At 36.9% G+C, this 21,917-nt stretch overlaps 2 protein-coding genes across 4 annotated transcripts; one reads left to right on the forward strand and one right to left on the reverse strand.

The window, feature by feature from the left end:
• Positions 1 to 1,675: 1,675 nt before the first annotated feature.
• On the reverse strand, positions 1,676 to 7,523 carry LOC116178697 (NAD kinase-like). The gene is made up of 5 exons (XM_031498275.1): positions 7,054 to 7,523; positions 6,873 to 7,002; positions 2,544 to 3,212; positions 2,418 to 2,500; positions 1,676 to 2,103 (listed from the first exon to the last, which is right to left on the reverse strand). The coding sequence occupies exons 1-5, from the start codon at positions 7,137 to 7,139 to the stop codon at positions 1,902 to 1,904; spliced, it is 1,170 nt and encodes a 389-aa protein (XP_031354135.1). The 5' UTR covers positions 7,140 to 7,523; the 3' UTR covers positions 1,676 to 1,901.
• A 5,138-nt stretch (positions 7,524 to 12,661) lies between these two features.
• Positions 12,662 to 21,917, forward strand: LOC116178249 (integrator complex subunit 9-like). Of its 3 annotated transcripts, none has more exons than XM_031497697.1 (10): positions 12,662 to 12,758; positions 12,807 to 12,899; positions 16,863 to 17,054; positions 17,100 to 17,302; positions 17,453 to 17,654; positions 17,701 to 17,947; positions 17,994 to 18,307; positions 21,027 to 21,129; positions 21,179 to 21,576; positions 21,622 to 21,917. In XM_031497697.1, exons 1-10 carry the CDS (start codon positions 12,666 to 12,668, stop codon positions 21,883 to 21,885), a joined length of 2,109 nt encoding a protein of 702 aa, XP_031353557.1. In that variant the 5' UTR covers positions 12,662 to 12,665; the 3' UTR covers positions 21,886 to 21,917. The 3 variants fall into 3 exon arrangements, with proteins under 3 accessions (XP_031353557.1, XP_031353559.1, XP_031353560.1); XM_031497699.1 differs by having other exon boundaries at positions 12,692 to 12,758; positions 12,811 to 12,899; XM_031497700.1 differs by lacking the exons at positions 12,662 to 12,758; positions 12,807 to 12,899 and adding an exon at positions 16,701 to 16,810.

Here is a 21,917-nt window from a genome sequence, read left to right on the forward strand (position 1 = left end):
ACTGCGCATGCGCAAAATTAAATTTTGAAACTGGCGTTAGATTTCCCTTTATTCCAAGCACCTATGTATCAAATTTCATTTCACTGCTTTCATAGATAAAAAAGTTGGCACTGCGCATGCGCAAAACTAAATTTTGAAACTGGCGTTAGATTTTCATTTATTCCAAGTGCCTATGTATCAAATTTCATTCAAATACTTTTATAAATAAAAAAAGTTTGCAATTCGGTTTATAAATGGTCGAGATGCGAAAAGGGCACTGTGAATTTTAAATCGATTCGACTCAACTTTTGGCATTGCGTATTATATGGCTAAAGCTATGCCCATATTGAATTTTATGCAATTCAGTTCATAACTAACAGAGATCTAAAAGCGATCGGACATTTCTAAACAAAATTATCGTTCACACGGACAGATAGAGGGACAGACAGACAAAGGAACAGACGGACAGACCAACAGACAGACGACAGACAGCAATACAAAATTATAAACGATCTCTAGGATCGTTAATAAAGTCAGTTTCAGCTTAAAGGGCACGCTTGAGGTTTACATAGCAATGTGAAACACTGCTTAGAATAGGCCATGCTTCAATTAACAAATATTAAAACCTAATGCAAAATATAAATAATAACAAATTGTGACGAAGTTTAAATGTTGATGGTTGGTGCAAGAAAGAATAAAATGATTACTATCCGTAATTACACTTGTCAAAACAGAACAAAGATAAGCCATGAGAAACCTGGTACGCCCATTGCCCAAATTTTTGAAAAACCGCCACCCACGCAAACTTTCATATCTCTATTCATTTCATTCTCTATTCATAATTAACAGAATTTTATGATTTTTTTGGATTCTATCATAGAATTGTATACCTATGTCGTAGTCTTTTAGTGAAATCTGTCATTTCACGAAAAGCCTAGTCCGAGGCCTAGTCATTTAGTGAAACACTGAAAATTTGTACGTGTGGGGTAGTTTCCCCTCCCCTTCTAGATCGATAGGGGATACCATTTATCGATCTCGAATGAGAAGGGAATCCAATCGCTTGGCCCTGAACAGACAACAGTACACTGTGCCACAGTTTCATATAAATGACTAGGCGTTTTCGTGAAATGACGATAATTTCATTAAAAGACTACGACATATAGGTACATATCTATACAAATTTCACCCTTCGCAGTACTGAAATTGCAATTTTTTAAGAAAGCTCGTTATTCATAGAAATAACCTACTAAGAGGGTTGACATTTTGATTGTACATTAAATATTTGTGTACCTTGATTGACTATATTCAACAAGTTCTTCAGCCTTCAGCAAGCACATAAAATTTTAACCCTAAATAAATAGGTACATGCAATGATGTTCAAAGGTTAACAAACCTCTACCTTGCATTCTATTTATTACTTACACAATCAAACGGAAGTGTTTTTTTCTGCGGTTGTCAACAATTAGTAGGTAGTCGACTGTTAGCATGAAACAATCAATCTGATCACACGGCGATCCTGCCACCGAAGGAGACCAACGACTGCCTCGAATGACGAATTGAAGATACGAAAATCGCAGTAGTATCGTTTTTTAAAGCGCAAACAACTTATTTTTTTCAAACTAATTTATACCAAAGAGATACGTTATATACAGTGTAAGAACGAGTACAGTCATGAGTCAAGAAAATGTACTATGGGTTATGTTCATCGAGATTCTTATAAAGCTTGTTTTATTTAAAATATTTAATTGTAACACATTTTAAACTTTCTATTTTTACAAAAAAATACGTAGAAAAATTTGAATATAAATAACATTGGCACCCGCTATTGTCGTAGATTTATTTCGTCTGAGATTAGGTATAGGAATGTCTTCCGATGTACAGTCAATGACAACAAAAATGAAAAAAAAAGTATGTAGTGTGTCTTAACTGCCGTTTTCCAACAATTCGTTCTGCTCCAACGAGTCCAGAGAACTGGAATGTGTCAAGTCTGTCAGTTCGTCCGTGGGCTTCTGGCGCTTCCGAACGTTCCAATGCAGACAGTCGGCCAACGACTCGAACCAATCCGATATTTGGTCTTGAGCGCAAATGCTAGGAACTGGATATATCGATGTGGTGACGCGCAAACTGCAAAAGATAACTGTTGTGAAATTTCCTGAATCTAAAGGACGGTGGGAAAAACGGGGAATTTTGTCTAGAGGCATACAGGAAATACAATCCTCTATGATAGAGGTCAACTGATAGCGCGGAGGGAAGTAGATACCGCACCCCCGATCAGACTAAATCTATCTTTCTCTTCTCCAAAACTACTGAAGGCTCTAAATATGGGCGTTTTCGCTAGTTCACCCGCATCATTTGATCATCATCTACTAATCACCCAGCCAGAGAAGCTTCACAAATCAAAATTCTCTCGCATTAGCAAAAAAAATCAGAGGTATTACCTATCACCATGTAAGAGTTCTTGTCTGTTTCTACCGTCAAACGAAACCCAAGCGGTATTGCGACTGTCGGGCGATACAGACACCTGCAATAGTCTTAGAATTTGAACTTTACAAGGTGATACCAACCTTAAGTTCGACGCCGGCCGGTACCACAATCGGCCTAAAACTAAGCGAGTGCGGGCAGATCGGTGTGACCATAATCGCAGGTACGCTTGGGTGAATCATCGACGCGCCCGCCGCGACGGCGTAAGCCGTACTACCCGTCGGCGTGCTCATAATTAGCCCATCGCCCTGAACACTAGTGATCTGTTTTCCGTCGAGGAATAGATCAATGTTTGACAGGTACGGCGAAGAGCCTCGGTCCACAACAACTTCGTTCAACACCAAGAGACTGGTCGATCCTCTTCTACCTTGACCATTGTTGTTCGACTCTTCCAACTTGCCCTTCCTGGCGATAACGCATCTCAGTCGGCTACGCAAGGTGAGCGCCGCGTTTCCTTCCAGTACGTTGTTGATCTGATCTTGAAAGTTGTCGAAACGGAACGGGGTCAGAAAACCAAGAGATCCCAAGTGAAACGCCATGACCGGCGGCACCGACTGTTGAAATAGAAGACTAGCGTAGAGGAGGGTACCGTCACCTCCTATACAAATTATGAAGTCTATTTTGTTTGTGAGATCGTCTCTTCCATCTCTGAAGGTCATCAGTTTGTCTTTTATGTTAATGAAACTGGGAAACTGGTCCAGATAGGCGTCACCGACAACTGAGGTCTCCACATACACAACCATTTGCTTTTCCTGTAACAAAGAAATATTTATTTTACGGGACCAGATTTATTTTAAAAAACGTTTTCAAATTTTGTTTCAACCGCTACGAATTTTGATCCAATTTTGAAATGTTTGTAGTCATTTTTTGAATTTTTCATTTTTGAAAATGCGTGCGCAAAGAACCGCTCTAAATTTACTGGTCTTGTGAATCTATTCCAAAATTTTGTAATTGTAGGTAATGGATTTGTTCCCGTTTTTTAAAATGGTTAGAATTTGTTGTACTGCAAGGGATTTTCGAATTATTGCGATTGTATTAATTTTTCTTTAACTTCTTTTTTTCTTAAAATTCTTTGAATGTACTTTTACCAAAATTTCTATAGATTTAAATAGTTTATCCATCGTGGAAGAAATCAATTTTTGTATTTAATAATTCTTTTCATTTTTGATTTATTATTTTTTAAGCATTTTTGAATTTTTTATAAACAATTCTATTAATCTTGTCTGGCGATTATCCCCAAATAGTGACTAGGGGAACATCAATATTTTTGCATTTTATTGTTTGAATTGAAATTTAAGAACCGTTTTTAAATTTTAAATTTCTTACAATTTTGCGTGTTTTTTACATTTTTTGAATAATTCTGAACTTGCGTATTTTATTAATTGTGTAGCTTCTCTGAAATTTTTGTAAATTTTTACAGATTTTTATTGAAGCCGGACTTTATAGATGATTTTCCCTCAAAGAAATTAATCGAATTTGTCTGATTTTTTTAAATTTTTGTGCCCTTTTAATTTTTCTAATTTTGAGATTTTTTAAATTCTGATCTTCCAATGAGTGTTCAGCCTTTTTTCATTTTTATATTTTTGAAATAATCTCCATTCGTCATTAATTTCAATGTTGATCAATCTTCGATGAAATATGATTTTTGTTATTGGAAATGAATTCATTTAGAGCCTATAATGTATAACTAATTTCTAATCTCCTCATCTAAGTTGGAGACCATTTTATGAATACTTTTTAATTTTTGGTTTTTGAAAATGGATTAATTAAAACATTTAAGGGTAAAAAGGTCACCATAAACAATTACATCGCTACGAGGACACAAGTTTCACTGAATTTCATGAATTTTCTAATTTTTTTTATTTTTTAACATTTCAAATTTTTTGTTATTTTTTTAAGGAACCCATTCAAATCATGTTAAGAGAACAGTTTGGAATTAGCAATTTTCTTATCTCCCGGCAGTAATATCTGACATTTCTGTGTGAAGAGAACACGGACATACGTCAAAAGTACAATTTTATAAATATTTTTTGAATTTTTGATCTTTCTTTTTCTTCTTCCGATTCTTCTAAATTTTTGTGTACGTCTAATTTTTATAGTCTTCTTTCTCGGAGAAATCATATTTTTGTCTAACTTTCGAGGAATTTTTTTTGAATTGTCCAATTTTATTATTTTATTCTCAATAATTTCTCTGAATTTTCGCAATTTAAATGTTTTTAGTGGATTTTTCCAATGGAATATGACCGCAAATGTCGAAATTTTGTTAATATATAGGGTGTTTTGTCAATTTTGAGCAAGATTCAGATTTCTTTGAATCTGGACAAATTTAATCTTTATAAATGTATCGCGCGAATTTTTGTGTAAGTTTGAATTGTTATGTAATGTTTGGTTTTTGAAAATGACTTCACTGAAGTACAAGTAAAAAGGTTGGCACATTGGTATGCACATATGCCAAAATGGCACCGAGGTAATTTTTTAAACAACATTAAAAGTAAAAAGATTGGCATAAACCAGAGTACTAATATCGCTACGGGAACAAAGCTTTTAAATTTTCTGAATTTCTTGATTTTTATAATTTTATAATTTTTCTACTCTGAATTTTTCGTGCAAATACGCTATTATATTCGTTATGGCTGGCTGGCTGGCTGTCCGGCTGAGATCTCAAATTTTTACTAAAAGCTTTCTGATGATGTGTAGATGTGCAGGCTTTACTCTATTTTGAGTTAGATTATTTGCGAGATCGATAATTGAAGAAAATAATTTCGATATGGTTTTCGGAAGTGCTATAATTTTACCATTAGATAGCGCTACCAGTATAACAACTTAATTATTAGCGCATTTTTGAAAAAATACGCTATTATATTCGTTATGGCTGGCTGGCTGTCCGGCTGAGATCTCAGCAATTACAATTGCTAGAGACTTGAAATTTTCACTAAAAGTTTTCTGTTTATAGTGTAGATGTGCAGGCTCTAGTATATTTTGAGTTAGATTACTCGTGAGATCGATAATTTTAAACTTTGCTAATTAAATACTGATCTGCATTACCAAAAATGCGCTCTCATCGTGCATATGCTGATTTACAACTTGTTTATTTTCAATTTTCGAAACGTTAATCAACCAAACCTTGAACGTTTGGTACTTAATTTGCGAATTTTTTCTAAAGCAAGCTGCAATTCTTTATTTAATAGTCTCTATACTTGTATTCGTCCTTCCCTATAATAAAATAAACAAAGCAAAACACTCATGAAAACTCGATGTCTAAGCATATTATTCCTTGCAAAAAAATGATAATAATAATAAAAACTTTGCGAACAATAAAATTCCAAATATAAACGTGACATGTAACAGGCATAAATTACAATAAATTGTCCACGATTGAAATTTTCTAGATTCTACGTAGTTAATTTTTATGTAATGAAAATATTAACATAAATTTTCATTTATTACCATGTTAATATAAACAAATGCGCATTTTTTAAATAATTCGAACTGTTCAAAATTTAAGACAATAGTTGAATGACTATGTAAAACATCTAATTATACCACGCGACGATGTCTACGCCTATGAAATGAATTTAATTATGATGTACCTATTGTCATTGTTTAAATACTTTTTAAACAATGCTACTGTATTGTAATAGCATCCCGAAATGTTGGAAGAAATTATTATTTTACAATTTCTAATTAAATGCTACGCGCATAGTATCGTCACGAAATAATTATTATCAATATTTGTGAAGAATTTCACAGCAATTTTTATATGCGACATGCTTGCCCTTACACTTTTTAGAAGCATATCTGTGGTTAAAATTTCAAAAAAAATATCTCCCCATATCAGAAAGAAGCGGTCTGCGCATGCGCACCCCTGATGTTTACAGTATGCGATATGTTTGTCTTCACTACAAGTATCTTTGGTTAAAATTTCAAAGCAATATCTCAATAACTAAGAAAGGTGACATTTCCTCGAAACGGATGCGTGTTCTTGCAATTACAAATTACAGTCAGTTTTGAAATGGTAGCTTTGTGTATTTAGAAACTTAAGGTAAAAACTAATATTTTACACGTTGGGAGGGGATTTGGCCCACATGCAATAGCGCGTAAATAAATACATACATTAAACCGGTTCCATATTTACTTTGCATTCTGATCTATTTATTTAAATCGCTCTTGAACTTTGATTTGCTACCTAGTACCTAAGCAATAGTAAATACAATTTTGAATGTGAGGTAAATTTTGCTGATTAACTTGGTGAGAAGTTTGAGGTTACTGCCTGGTTTTGCGGTTTTGTATCTAAAATCTCTTATCTGCAGAAAAATAGTCTAAGTTGACTAAAATGAATGACCTCATCCGGCGAAAGATAAAACACAACGAGAAAACAACGTGATCTTCTATATGAAATTATCGATTGTTACCTCTATTAGCCATTCCACGAGTTGAACAAATGGAGAATAGACGGACACATCCTTGACCTTCTTAATCACCAAAACGGTCAATGGGGGTTTATACCATGTAAGCCTTTGGCTCCTCGAATCCTGAATTGTCCTAAAAAAATGAAAACCTTGACGCCTTCCGCCAGTCGACTGTAAAAAGTACCAATCCTGCAGAAATTTGGGCGCCGGGTAGTTGGTCCCATTGCCTATACAGTTCTCGGACGAAATAATGTCCCCTTTCGCGACCATTCTTTTTCAAATTTTCATATTTCCCGCACCTTCGCGGAAAACGGCGGGTTACACTAGCGCTACAAGTTCAAATTCGTCGACTTTGATGAGTAGAAGACGCGATTTCTTTAGCGTCCGATACATGCTATCGTAAAAAAATGCGTTTGGAAATTATTGAAATGAAGTAATCGACACAACCTTTAATACTGAAACGCGCGACAGCGACATCAAAACACAAAGTCCCCCACTTGCGCGCACTTGAATTAAAAAACGGTAAGTATCGCGCTTATCAAAACAAACAAATTATCATCGGCAATTAAAAGATTTTGTCAGTTTCGTAATTAAAACGCGAAATAAAACCGACACTCGCAGCGCAAAACATAAATGTAGACGAAAGTAGGCCACGTCGAGTAAAGCAAAAAAATAGAAATTACGAAATTACGTTACCGCTACGCTATTGGCAATAACATTAGATGGTTAATTATCGCGGGAGACCTTCTTTGAATACGGCCCTGACCGAGTACAGTATAGGAAGGAATTTCGCCATGTTTCGGTTTCATTTTTTCTACGATAAAATGCTTTCTTTTCGAAAAATTTCTTATGCCCTCCCGCCTCCACGCCCCAATCCTGCGGTCAATGTTCAAATACCAAGGGCGGCGTGATAGTCATCGACGACATAAATTTTATTTCCCACAACCTTCACAGAGGCGCACTCCAAATGTTAACACGCACACACAAAAAATTATGTGATTTTTGTGCACGAAAAGTTTTCCAAAATGTCCACCCCTTTTTCTGAGGCAGGGTTGAGTTGAGAGGGTGGTAGTATACTGGGCAAAAAGGAAGCCAGCTGACTCCAATTTTTTATGAGTCCCACAAACTTCCGACTTTTTCGTTCGATTTGCACGGCGCGGTGTGTATATCGGACGAACAAATTGGAAGTCTGTGGGGTCTTTTAGACCTCGTTTGGGATACGTCTGAGTGTAGTGCAGTGTCGAGAAGAACCATGCTATATCGCCATTGCGCAGAAGATCTTCGATCCCGGATCCCGTGAGTTTTACATGGCCGGCTACTCTATTACCCAGGCTACTGCTGAGGAGGACGTGGGATGAGCAAGTAACAGAAGAGGTATCTTCGGATTTGAATGATGGTTGGAAAAAGTTCACCTTTTTGGGATCCAATCAGGGGCGTACCGTGGGTAAATGGCGCCCATGGCAAACACCGATCTTGCGCCCCTCTCCGACCGTACATACATCGATAAGGGGTGGGGACTATTTTTTTAATTTAACATACAAGTGTTACTCATAAATAATAATGTCCCACTCTCAATGTCTTTTAATATACATATCTATAAAAGCGCTTTTTAGCGCCGCCCTTGATTGGCGCCCATGGTACGTGCCATGGCCGCTATACCCTCGTTACGCCTCTGGATCCAATGTATTTAATGCTGGAAGATGTCTGGCTCTTCTCCTATCCAAGCTGTTACGTCATTAATTTGTTGACTCCATGAGATGACGTCGGCAAATGTGTTCTGATCGGCTTCAGAACTTGAGTCTTCGCGGACGCGGACAACTAATGGCGGCCGACGTTCTTCATCTTCTTCGAGGATTCTTACTTCTTCTGGTTGAAGATATAGTTCAGTGCGCACGCATTCGCGACGCGCATTCTCTCGTAGTACTTGTTCTTTTGTCGCATCCAGTTCAGGCGTGGCTCCCAACTGAGCTTCTAGTAGACGGGACCTGGTTCATGAAGATTTTCGACTCTGAGATACAGAGCTTCCTGGCATCGACATCCTGGCAGAAGAACGAATAATGAATGACACGGGTTGTAATTTTTTCAAATCGTCATCAGTCATTAGTCGATGATTATTAAAATAATGGCCCAATATAATCGACTAAGCGGACGAACTTCCGAAAACGCCGGAGAGTGAAGGGGAAAGAGTGTAGTGAAGGACTGGAGCGGGGAAAAGTGCAGCGGCAAGAGTGCGAGAGGAAAGGGTACAGCGTGAGGAATACAGGGGAAGAGTGCCGAAGAAAGCGTGGAGGAGGAAGAGTGCAACTGGGAGAGTGTAGCGAGAACGGTGCAGAAGCAGTGCAGCGGAAGGAGTGTAGGGGAAAAGTGAAGCGAGAAGAATGCCGGGAAAAGATGCTGGGAGAAGAATGCAAGGGGAAGAGTGCAGAGGGATGGGTACAACGGGAGAAATGCATGGGAAGAGCGCAGGGTGAAGAGTTCAGGAGGGGTGGGTAGAGCGGAGGTATGCATGGGATGAGTGTAGTGAGAACAGAGTGCAACAGTGCAGCAACAAGCGTGTAGTGGGATGAGTGCAGAGGGAACGGTGTAGCGGGAGGGGTGCAGGTGAGATCATTACCGCCCATATTTGGAGGGAGCCGTCCAAAGTTCAAATTTTTATGAAACTCGGCGCTGTTTGGCAAAATTATGCGTGCATTCATTACTTTTCCGCACACATACAGAGTGGCCCAACGAGAAGTATACAGAGGGCTTTTAGGGTATTAAATTTAGAAATTTCGAAAAATCCTCGAACACGTCAATTTTGTATTCCAGGGGGACAACTTTTGGAATACAAATTACGAACCCAAGTCTTTACCCCTCTACGTAGGGAGCTTAACCCCTAAAATTTACAATGGAATCCTATGGCAAATGGCACATTATTTGAAAGCCAATTTAATCGTGATTACTAATCTGCTTTGCTTTTCAAATTCTACTGATTCATTTCGGACAAATACGCATTTGAAATGGTTTTTTTTTTTAATCAAAACAAATGCGATCTAAGTCACCTTGTATTAAAATTTTATTTTGACGCTTCAATTTGTTTGTTAAACTTACGTGAACCTGTCAGTTCCGAAACGAATCAATATTAGAATTTAAAAAGCAAAGCAGATTAGTAATCACGATTAAATTGGCTTTGAAATAATGTGCCATTTGCCATAGGATTCCATTTAGAATTTTAGGGGTCAAGCTCCCTACGTAGAGGGGTGAAGACTTGGGTTCGTGATTTATATTCCAAAAGTTGTCCCCCTCGAATACAAAATTGACGTGTTCGAGGATCTTTCCAAATTTCTAAATTTAATACCCTAAAAGCCCTCTGTACACTTTTCGTTGGGCCACTCTGTATATGGGTAGGTAAAGTATTGTTCTCATCACAGACCCAGAACAAAGTCCGTTGTAGTTGTTGTTGTTGTCCGGCTTGTCAGTACGATCACTCAAAACTTAATAGGACAAATTGCGTACATTTTTACGGGCATATCTTAGTGTAATCAGTTAAAGCTGGACTGTGGTGCTAAGGGTCCCTGGTTCGATTCCGGGTTCGGACATGGATATTTATTTGTAAATGTATAGTGGGTTGGGTTGGTAGAGCAGCCTTGGCTGAAACCCCGCTCACTCAAAAATAAAGGCAAAATAAAATAAAATAATTTTAACAGTAGCGTCCTTTACAAAATACAACTCAATCCATTAAGAAGTTACGTGCGCGCATGCGCAGAAGTAACTTTCTTTTTTGTGATCCGACCCTACCGAAATTTTAGCAGTAGCACATTTTTAATACAGACTATAATCAACTGATAAGATAAATGTAAAAAATTCAGGTTTCCCGAAAGATGTTCCGAAACGACACAAGCGCGATTTGGATGGACAGGCAACACGCAATTAATCGCACCTTTTTCATTGACAAAACTCACATTTACAGAATTTAATGAATTTGACAATAGCTTGCAATAAAAAATGTGTGATAATGTCAGCATTCGACTATCCGAATTGTTTAAATTATTCGACTATTCCTTTTTGTGCGAATTTGCGACACAAAAATCCAAATTCTTCGACGAGCGTTTGCAGTTATTTAGCTTTCAACGTCATTGCGTTTCCAAACTCATTTAGCTATGGGGAAATGTTAGAGAAAAAGTCATTAGCTCATCGCAACAAATCCAAATTTGAATGTGACCAAATAATGTAAAAGTCCACCACGGTCAAGTTAGCGTGTACGTAGACATCCCTACTGTATAAATATTAATTATGGAGCATTAGGAAACAATAAAATGTCAAGGCTGTCTATAATAGCAGGCAATCAATTTATTACGAATCGAACTACACATGAAAGTTTAATGCTTTATCATTACGCGGAAAGTGGCGCGTCTTCAAATTACGCGTACGTATTATTTACGAGTAAATTGCGACCATTAGTGTTATTACACATACCACACGACACTTAACTATTATTTCTCAATTATCCGAGTAATCAAGGTAATTCAATATCATGTTCGACCACCAGAGACGAATTTTCGAACATTAGAACCTAAAGTTATGATACCTTTGGTGGCCCCCCTCCCCTTTCTACTACATGGTTTAATTAATCAAAAATAAGTTTTAAAGAGGAATTTTTTCCCTTCAACTTTGTAAATAATTCTAAATATTACAAGTAACTTGTAAGAGAGTCGCGCTCTCTCCATCATATGATAAAAACAAATAGAAAGAATAATTACATCAATTTTAATTAAGGATATAGCCTTGACATATTTTTTTAGGCAACCCATTTGCAATGTGTTTGTTTGCATATCCAGATACGATTCATACTATACTATAATTCAATATAGCCATAATATAGCAAACAAACTAATCTATCTGAAACGGTGTTTCATTTGTTTGTGACTATGACTACCTACTCTTTTTCTTGGAAAATCGTTTTGTTAAAGTCATAGACGTGAGAAAACTTTCATACGTCTATGATTAAAGTGCGTGCGTTAATAGCCAGGTTGCGGACAGCATTTTCCGTTATGTTAGACGGCCATTTTTTCTTATAACATAAGAAATATAAATTTTTGTAGAAATAATTTACGGTATGAGGGCTTTTTGTACGATATATTTATAAATAGCGGAACCAATGAAAATGAAGTTCTTATAATGTGTCACTGCGCAGTACGTAATCACTCATAAAAATAACATTTTCCTGCTAACCTACAATTGTGCAGTGTTTATGTTGGCGGTAGTTCTTTTCTTTTTGTCTAAGAGCATAGTAGGAAGGAAGGATTTATAAATAAGGATACTTTCAATGCCATCAACTTCTAAAAAAAGGAGTTCATTTTCACCAACTTTGGACATTTTAACACAATGTAAAATAAAAGTGAGGTTAAGACTCCTTCAAACTTATAAGCAAAATTGAACACGCCCAGCACACACCGCAACTTAACTTTGCTATAAAAATGTTTTATACTTATAAACTTATATTATAAGGAAAAATGGCCGTCTAACATAACGGAAAATGCTGTCCGCAACCTGGCTAATAATAATAGATGATTTAATTATTGATCGATTCGATAGTAATGCAAATTTAATCAAATATTTCAAATGGATCTTCTTGAAACGGCTGTCATGTGATTGGTTTCGTACCTTCGCATCGCTTCCTGCTACAAATGTGCGATTTTCGTTGCTAGCTTGCCACCATCTTTCGAGGGATCAGCTTTGGTTATACGCATATATATAATATGTATATATGGTTATACGCATACGTTTTATAACTACTAAAGGTTCGTTGCTAACTTCATGAATATGAAAAAAGATAGGAAAGGGTGCAGGTACCATATTGGCAGGTACCAGCTGCTTTATTTAAAGTTAAAATCATACAAATCACCAGGAGTAAGTAAATGGAAAACGTGTGGTCTTTTCCCACTTAAAATATTGCAGTTAGAAATGTCGGTGGATATCAAACCAATCCTAAAAGTGGAACTGAAACAAGAAGATGAACACCTTAATTCATCCTTTGAGAGAAACATTTTTGTAAGTAACGATTATTCCACAACTGTAAAGGAAGAACACAAGGAGGTTCCCACAAGTGCATGTTACTCCAAATTTGTGTCGCCACGAAACCATTATTGCGGGGACACTTTGACAGATTTGAAATGTAACAATTGTGATTATGCAACAAATGACAAAAGACGTTTTAAAAAACATGTTTTAATCCACAAGGATTTTAAATGTAATAGTTGCAAATACGCTACAAACAATAAGTCCCATTTTGAGCAGCACTTGGCAAGACACAACGAATCGGAAAACTTAAAATGTGACATATGTTTCTATTTAACTAATAACAAACGTCATTTTAAACGACACCTTTTAGTACACCGAATATCGAAAGATTTCAGATGTACCCATTGTAGTTACGCAACAAACGACAAAACGAGTTACAAAGAACACATATCGATGCATAGTGTGCTCAAAGATTTAAAATGTGATCATTGTGATTACGCAACCAATAGCAAACGCAATTTCAAGCAACACGTATTAAGACACAAAGCATCAAAAGATTTGAAATGTGACAATTGTGGTTACGCGACGAATAATAAAACACATTTTAAAAATCACCTTTTAACACACAGTCTTTCGAAACACTTGAAATGTAGCAACTGTGATTATTCCACAAATTGTAGAGATCTTTTGAAACGTCACCTCTTGGTGCACAACGTTGCTAAGCAATTTAAGTGTGACACTTGCGATTACTCAACAAGTAATAAGTGGCATCTAAGGCAACACCTCTTGATTCACAAAGTGTCCAAAGATTTGAAATGCGACAACTGTGATTATGCAACAAATAATAAGTTCTGTTTTAATAAACACCTATTGACACACAAAATGCCCACACATTTTAAATGTAACAATTGTGAATACACATCAAACTTTAAATATCTTTTAAAACAGCACCTTTTAGTGCACAAAGTTGCTAATAAATTTATGTGTACGTACTGTGATTATGCAACGAATAGGAAACAACAACTCGGCCGACACATTTTAGTGCACGATGTTGCTCAGAATTATAAGTGTGCCCATTGTGAGTACGCAACAAGTCATAAAGACTATTTAAAACGGCACGTTCTAATCCACAAGATTTCAAAGGACTTAAAATGTGACAGCTGCAATTATGCAACAAATGATCGATTCCGTTTCAAACGACATTTATTGAGACACCAGTGCGCAGATAATTTTCCGGACATATTCAAATGTGATAACTGCGGTTTCTTGACGAACGATAAATATAAATTAAAACGGCACCTCTTGATACACAAGCCTACGAAAGACTATAAGTGTGACAATTGTAGTTATGCAACGAATGATAAGTCCAATTTTAAATCACACTTATTAAGGCATAATGTGTCTAAAGATTTTAAATGCGAGAGTTGTGATTATGCGTCAAATACTAAATATCGTTTAAACCAGCATCTCTTAATACACAAAACTGATAAAAATTAATAAATGCATTGAAGAGGGGGTCTCTCATGTTTCTGATATTTTTAATTGGTAGATAACTTCCTCTGTGAATTGTTTCCATGGAAGTTATCTGTCAGATATATTTAACGGTAAAATGAAAGACCTGAGTGGTAGAAACATTTTGTGTTGGCAGATAAAAGAAGTGGTTAGTGCAGTCCTTCTTTATTTGGGAATCTTTGTTGTTATTTTTTTTTACTGTTTTTAAATAGTACCGAAATCTGTAAGTGTGACATACTATACACTGGAATGTATAAAGCTTTGAATATAGATTTACTTTATAATCAAAGGTATAAAGTGAATAAATGCTAAATTGCACAAATACCATAATAGTGTTTTTTTTATATTTATGTTTTAAAATGCAATAGTATGAGTGTAAATGCAAAAGGTTTTTTAAAACTTATGCCGCCAATTGGAATTTTGAAAATCCTTCTTAAGAAGGCTAAAGGCTGGAAACTACTAACTTCTTTGTTTATTTATTTTTTGGAGAATCTAGATTTGTTATCAGAACTTCCATAACAGGCTAAATGTTGAAGCTACAGGTTACTACTTGTTTATTTCTTATGCACGCTATATTGGGTTTTTACGGAATGATATATAAGACAAAAAAGAAATTCATTGAAATGTATATAGTCATGTTGATTCAGCAAGATCTAGTTACCTCTGGATGTTTTGTTAAAAAATGAATATAAAACATTTGATTTTATTTATTTATTTTTTGCCCTCTATCTTATTCCGTAAAATCCCATATGGCGATTGACGCCCGTAGCCTCTACATCAAGCATGCTATAGAAATTTTGATAACAGATTCAGATTCTTCGAAAAAAGTGCCCATAGAAGGTGCGAATGGGCACCGTCCATTTATTAAGCGGCAGAGCAAAGCGATGCAAGCTTTATAGGGGAGTCAATGGTGTGCGTCTGTCCGTGAACACGATAACTGTCAAACTCTTGGACTGATTTGGTTCAAACTTTGCACAGTTGACCTATATGCCACATGTAATAAGCCTATTGAAAATGGGTCAAATCCAATGACCCCGTGGAGTCACGCTTCTCTGTCCCTGCCAATAAGCTTGAACCTATTCGGTTGAATAACTTTGCACAGTAGACTTATATGTAACAAGTCTATTGAAAATGGGTCACATCCAATGACCTCGTAGGGTCACACCTCTCTGCCTCTGCCAATCGTTTGAAGTTATAGTTCAAATTTTGCACAGTTAACATATATACCACATGTAATAAGCCATTTGAAAATGGGTCAAATCCAATGACTTCGTGGGATCACACCGAGGTGCTCTGCCGCTTTTTTAAACGCTCTTTATGGGTTTATTCTATAGAGAATGTTCGCACTCGGGAAAAATTGGTCCCTGCCAGAATCCGTGCTTAGTAGCTACATCATACTTTTCCGCAAAAAATTCACCTCTGGGTGTGACTTCGGAACAATTGACCACCCAAGCACCGCCGCAGCGACTTGTCCATATGGGTTTATTATTTATTTATTTATTTTGTCTTTATTTTTGAGTGGGTGGGGCTTCAGCCAAGGCTGTTCAGTTAGGCTGCTCGGTTCGTGCTCGGGTTCGTGGTTCACTGGAGTGCTTCCCTACGATCAGAGGTACGCTTGGTCCCTGACGTCGGGTTGCCCCTCTGAGCCACCGCTTAAGCAGAGGCTTTGGCGCAAAGCCCAGTTTTACCCTCAAGTCGGCACTTTCTGTGCGCCAGTCCTACTCTTCTTGCGAATAGGAGCTGGTCCACCACCAGATCCTTGAATAAGGTCCCCTGTTGGAACCGTCCCCTTTTACGAGGAGCAGCTACTCCTTTATCGGACCCTTTATTCATACAATTCCCACGAGTATTGGGATACTATCTCATGTCTTCTTAGAGCCGCTTGCTTTCGAGGTGAAGGAGCTACCACTCGGTATCTGAGGGGCACCGTTATCGACACTGCACCCCAGTGCCGCGCAGCCTTCCGCATGGACACCTTGACTTGAATTGATTACTTACTTACATTCCCGGTGTATAGGTATAGTAGAACAATCTGCAGATGTCCTTATGAAGAAGAAACTGAACAACAACAGCTGGCAGAATGTCAAGAACGCTCTTTCGTTAGACAGTCCCAAAGACGTCGGCGAAGGCCAACTTATTTAGATAGTTATTTACGTTCAATAGTCATTTTCTATAGCTATTCCTATGACATTTTGAATATTTTCTTTAGCGAACAGATTCAACATCAATTATATAGTAGCCATATTTAAAAAAAAACTACACGTTCTTCGCAATTGCAGTTTCATCACTAATCCTTAGATTTCTACGAAACATCCTATAGTATTGATTACCCTGTACATGAAGCACAATTCTAACATAACCTCATTGTTTTCGGTGTTTATAGCATGTAAATAAACAAAGCAATTATAATTAAATACGCAATGAAGCTGGTAATTTACTCCATATTTAACATCAAAAATCCATCTAAACATACCTTTTCAGTACTGCTTAAGCAACGATCCGAACAAACCATGCCACATCTTAACATTCCGAGAAATCACTTTGATGCTCGACTGCGGCTTGTCCATGCAATCTGTATTGAATTTTTTACCTTTATCCTACGTCTACTCAAATCGCTTACACAATCTACCCGTATGGATGCCAAACGACGGTGGTGATACTGACGTCGAGGGGGTACGTTAATTTGATTCCAACGCAATTGTAAAACGCGCATTTTAGGAGCTACGGGAGAATGGGGACCGTATATTTATCGATTCGCTTCCGGAATTTTGTCCGCCGTTAGACAAGCTAATCGATTTTGCCCAAGTTGACGTTATCCTGATTTCGAATTACCTCTGCATGATGGCTTTACCTTTTATAACGGAAGGTACCGGTTTTCAAGGGAAGGTGTATGCCACTGAGCCCACCTTGCAAATTGGGCGGTAAGAAACACTCAAGCTTTGTTTACCTATTCTGAAGTTGGCATTATTGTTAAATGGAGCTTTTTAAATGATACTTTATAAAATATTTTTACGTATTCTCAAAGAAAAGAGCAATCCAAAATTTCCAGAACCTCAACATTGTCTTTGTAGGCTACTGTTAGAAGAATTGGTGACGCACATCGAGCAATGTCCCAAGGCTAACTTTGCATCACAGTGGAAAAATATTGTTCACAAACTTCCCTATCCTTTAAACGAGTCGTTTAAGCCGAAATCGTGGAGGCAGATTTACAACATGGCAAACGTCAACGAAAGTCTCTCGCGTATTCAAATGGTGGGGTACAACGAGAAAATTGTAAGTCGTATCTAAGAGAGCTTTGTCTAATATTATGATTCACCAGGACATCTACGGCGCATTGCAAGTTTTGCCCACCAGTTCCGGCTACAATTTGGGCTCCAGTAATTGGATAATCACGTCGGATCACGAAAAAGTCGTCTACCTCAGCGGATCCAGCACACTAACGACCCATCCGAGACCTATGGATCATCACGCGCTAAAAAATGCGGATGTGTTAATTATGACAGATCTAACACAAACTCCCATTAGTAACCCGGACTCGATGCTCGGACTGCTCTGCGTGGTCGTCAGTAAGTTCCGGTTCGGCTACCTGATGTCACTAAATTCAATGCTTAGGTCTCACTTTGAGGGGTGGAGGTAACGCGTTAATACCGTGCTATCCGTCTGGTGTGATTTATGATTTGTTCGAGTGTCTGTCGATCAAAATGCAAGATTTGGGAGTGCAAAATTGCCCGATGTTTTTTATTTCGCCCGTTGCCGATATGTCGCTCGCGTATTCGAACATTTTGGCCGAGTGGCTGTCGTCGGCCAAACAAAATCGGGTCTATGTACCCGACGAGCCATTTCCTCACGCATTGCTGCTGAAGAATTCCAAACTGAAACATTTTAAGCATATCTATTCCGAAGGTTTCAGTACAGATTTTCAGGAGGTAAGTAAATTAACTGTCAGATAAATTTAGCGATTATATGAAAACACCCTTACCAGTAAAAACAAAAGAAAACATATTCCCCCCCCATAATTAACAGAATGAAAAATGTCATATCTACCTTGAAAATCAAACGGTACGGTAGATAAAGATTAAATATGGCCTAAATGCACACTGCAAAATGCAGAAATATCAAATGATCCCCTTTAAACCACTCTCTACCTTTGTAAAATTCTCGAAACGCGGAAAGGAAAGGCTAGAAAACCGGGCTCGCCCAGCGAACTAGTATGAAAGCGGTCAAAAATTACAACTTTTTTAATGTCCTAAAAATTTTGGAAAACGGGTCAAATATCTTGATAAATTAGCGCGCTTCCAAGGACACTAAGGTCAACCAAATCAGGCGAGGTTTGCTGCAACACATCTAATTGGTTACCTATCGGTAATTATGCTGTGTTCTAATTTCAAAATTCGGTAGTCCACCCATTGGTAATTGGAATTTTCGGGCCAGGCATAGGCCTGCGTTATCTACGTATGTTGCATTGCCTTGCTTACTTAATCCTGGTTTTAAATTAGCATTGTGAAACTACAATCGCAAGCCTGTTGAGGGCCCAGAACAAGAGAGGGATAATAAATAAATAAATAAATTAATTAATTAATAATCGGAACGGAATTCAGAAAATTATAAATGACGAGAGCTTTCAGATGCTCCAATAATAATTTAAATATCCCCACGGGAACGGTTACAAAACTGATGAATGGTTTTTTCGAGGGGTTTTTTTACTATCGGCCAGCGGTTGAAAATGGTGTTACCAATTTTTCGTGAAATATGGAAACTTTTAAACATTACTAACATCTGTACTCTTAACCTCATTTTTCTCAAAGTTAATGAATTTTTTAATTATCTTCGTTGTTGCATATTGCGAATTGTTCTTGATTTTATGTTTATGTTTTTTCTTGAATGTTTGTTCTACTGGGTTTATTTTGATTTTTATTTTTCCAATTTTTTTAAATTTTTGTTGTACAGACATCGAAGAAGCCTAAGGAAAGAAAATTTGTAAATATGTAGAAAGAATTATTTGGTGAGATCAAAATTTTTAAATGTTACTAACACAACTCCAAGGTCATTTTTCTTAATTTTGGAATTTATAACTATCTTTGTTTTTGGGTATTTTTTTCGAATTTTTGCGAATTGCTCTAGATTTTCTGATTATATGTTGATGTGGTGTTTGTATTGACTGAGTTTTATTTTATTATTATTATTATTAATTTTATTTTTTTATGCAGGGACCGAATTTCTTCTGCAAGGAAACAAAACTTGTGAAAATATGAATAATTACTTTCTCTTTTAAATATCAAAATTTTTAAAATTTATTAACAACCTCGTTTTTCTCAATTTTAGCAATTTTTAATTATCTTCGTTTTTGGATATTTTTCCGAATTTTGCGAATTGCTCTATATTTTCTGATTTGATGTTGGACTTTTTCTGAAATTTTTGAATGTGTTCACTGAACTTTATTTTTTATTGATTTTTTTTATCTGAATTTTATTTTTGTGAACAGGTACCGCATTTCTTCCTCGGGGAAATAACATTTCTTACCTCATGTTTTTAAATGTTTATGCATCTTCCCTTTTGCTTGTTTTTCCGAATATTGCGAATTGTTTTAGATTTTTAGATTTTATTTTGGAATTTTTCTGAAATGTTTGAATGTTTATGATCACTGAGTTTCATGTTTTATTATATATTTCAATTTTTTTTAATTTTATTTTTGCACAGATATCAAATTTCTTCGAACAAAATTTGAAAAAAGAATTTTTTCAATACTACTGACATCATTTTTCTCCTCAATCTTTATGAATTCGTTTTTGTGTATCTATTTTTCCGAATTTTGCGAATTATTCTAGATTTTTTGATTTTATGGTGCGATGTTTCCGAAATTTTTGAATATTTGTGTTCACCGAGTTTTATATTTTATTTTGATTTTGTTTTTTCTAATTATTCTTAATCTTATTTTTTGTACAGATAAATAAGAGGGAAACAATTTTTAATTTTAACTTTACGCAAAAATGTCATTCTTTATAAAAATTTTTGCTTGCCTCAAAACCACCTATTCTGAAATAAAAATCTAGATATTCCTTTTAGCAGCTGAGAAAATTACAAAAAACGCAAAATCTACGGCGGAAATTTTTCTAAGTTGCATGTTTTTGATTAAATCAAACTATCATTGAATCTTCCATGGCAACCTGATAAGCAAATCAAGTTAAAAAAGACACCTTAGAGCTTAAGAAAAAGAATGACATTTTTGCGTAAAGTTAAAATTAAAAATTTGTTTCCCTCTTGTTCAGTCCATCCGGGGACACACTGTATATTCAGTGTTCCAGGCAAAATTACCACGCTGTATACCACTCTTCAAAGTATTAAAAAAAATGTATCTATAGTCTGTCTCACCTTGACTACAGTACAGGTCAACAGCGATGCCAAATGTCATTAGAGATTTGTAGAAAACGGGCGGCCTGGGTTCGATTCCCGGCCGTTGCCAATTTTTTTAAATTTTATAGATTATTTCTACATTTCGCCAAAATGATAATTAGAATTCAAATTAAAATCGGCATCGCCGCTCTAAAAACTTCCATAAGGATTGCAGTGCCCTAGGTACTATGTTCCCTGTACTGTAAAGTCCAGGTTAGACGGACTATAGATCTTCACTCGGAATTTTCTTTTTAGCCTTGTGTAGTTTTTTGCGGTCATCCGAGTCTACGCTTCGGCGACGTTGTCCAATTCATCGAATTATGGGGAAACAATCCACGCAATTGCATCGTCTTCACAGGTAAGCGTGCCGATTAATCGTTGAGATGTCACTAAAAATGAGCGCACAGAACCCGACTTCGATTACATCGAGGCGCTTGCGCCCTTCCAACCTATCCAAATGAAGGTCGCCCATTGCGCGATCGACACCTCCCTCAACTTCACCCAGGCGAACAAGTTAATCAAGGACCTCAAGCCGACGACCTTGGTCGTGCCCGAGTGCTACACGCAGCCGCCCGTGTCGGCGCCGACGCTAACGGAACTGGTGATCGAGAACAACTCCGATAGGACCCTTATACCGTACAAGTGGGGCGAAGTGATCAACCTACCGCTGAAACGAAAACAGGGGCAAATTATTATGGAGACCGAGGTGGCGCAGAAGATCAATCCGATTGAAGTCAAAACGGGTATCAGCCTATCTGCTTTGAGCGGAGCACTCACCATTAAAGACAACGTGCATAACATGACGGTAGTTGCCATTCTCTCGTATTTTGAAATTGGTAATTTCTTGTAGAGTTTTGACGCAGGGGGCGAGAATAAATTACAAAAGGGGACACATTACGAATGGGGTTTGGTAAATGTGACTGAGTTTCTGCAAAAGTTAGCGCAGGAAGGCATTATCGATGCCAAAGTTGAGCCAAGCGGAAATGGCGTTATGATACATTTGGTGAGTTTTGTTATACAGGGTGTCCCAACTGAAATTTACTTATTAACCAAAGAAATACGTCAAATGTTGATTTCCATATTAAGATTGAGATTAAGATTTTTGGGAGTATAAATTTTAGTTGGGACACCTTGTATATTCTGGTG

The sequence above is a fragment of the Photinus pyralis genome, unplaced genomic scaffold, assembly GCF_008802855.1.
Source record: "Photinus pyralis isolate 1611_PpyrPB1 unplaced genomic scaffold, Ppyr1.3 Ppyr1.4_LG8, whole genome shotgun sequence".
Classification (NCBI taxonomy): Eukaryota; Metazoa; Arthropoda; class Insecta; order Coleoptera; family Lampyridae; genus Photinus; species Photinus pyralis.

Excerpts from the sequence above, each read along its gene's own strand:
- LOC116178249 (XM_031497697.1), top strand. The coding sequence starts at position 12,666 with ATGAATATGAAAAAAGATAGGAAAGGGTGCAGGTACCATATTGGCAGG. Across the intron at positions 17,055-17,099 it reads GTGATACTGACGTCGAGGGG|GAGCTACGGGAGAATGGGGA; the intron begins GTACGTTAATTT and ends CGCGCATTTTAG. Across the intron at positions 17,303-17,452 it reads CCCACCTTGCAAATTGGGCG|GCTACTGTTAGAAGAATTGG; the intron begins GTAAGAAACACT and ends TTGTCTTTGTAG.
- LOC116178697 (XM_031498275.1), bottom strand. The coding sequence starts at position 7,139 with ATGGTCGCGAAAGGGGACATTATTTCGTCCGAGAACTGTATAGGCAAT. Across the intron at positions 3,213-6,872 it reads TCGTGGAATGGCTAATAGAG|GAAAAGCAAATGGTTGTGTA; the intron begins GTAACAATCGAT and ends TCTTTGTTACAG. Across the intron at positions 2,104-2,417 it reads GAACTCTTACATGGTGATAG|TTTGCGCGTCACCACATCGA; the intron begins GTAATACCTCTG and ends TATCTTTTGCAG.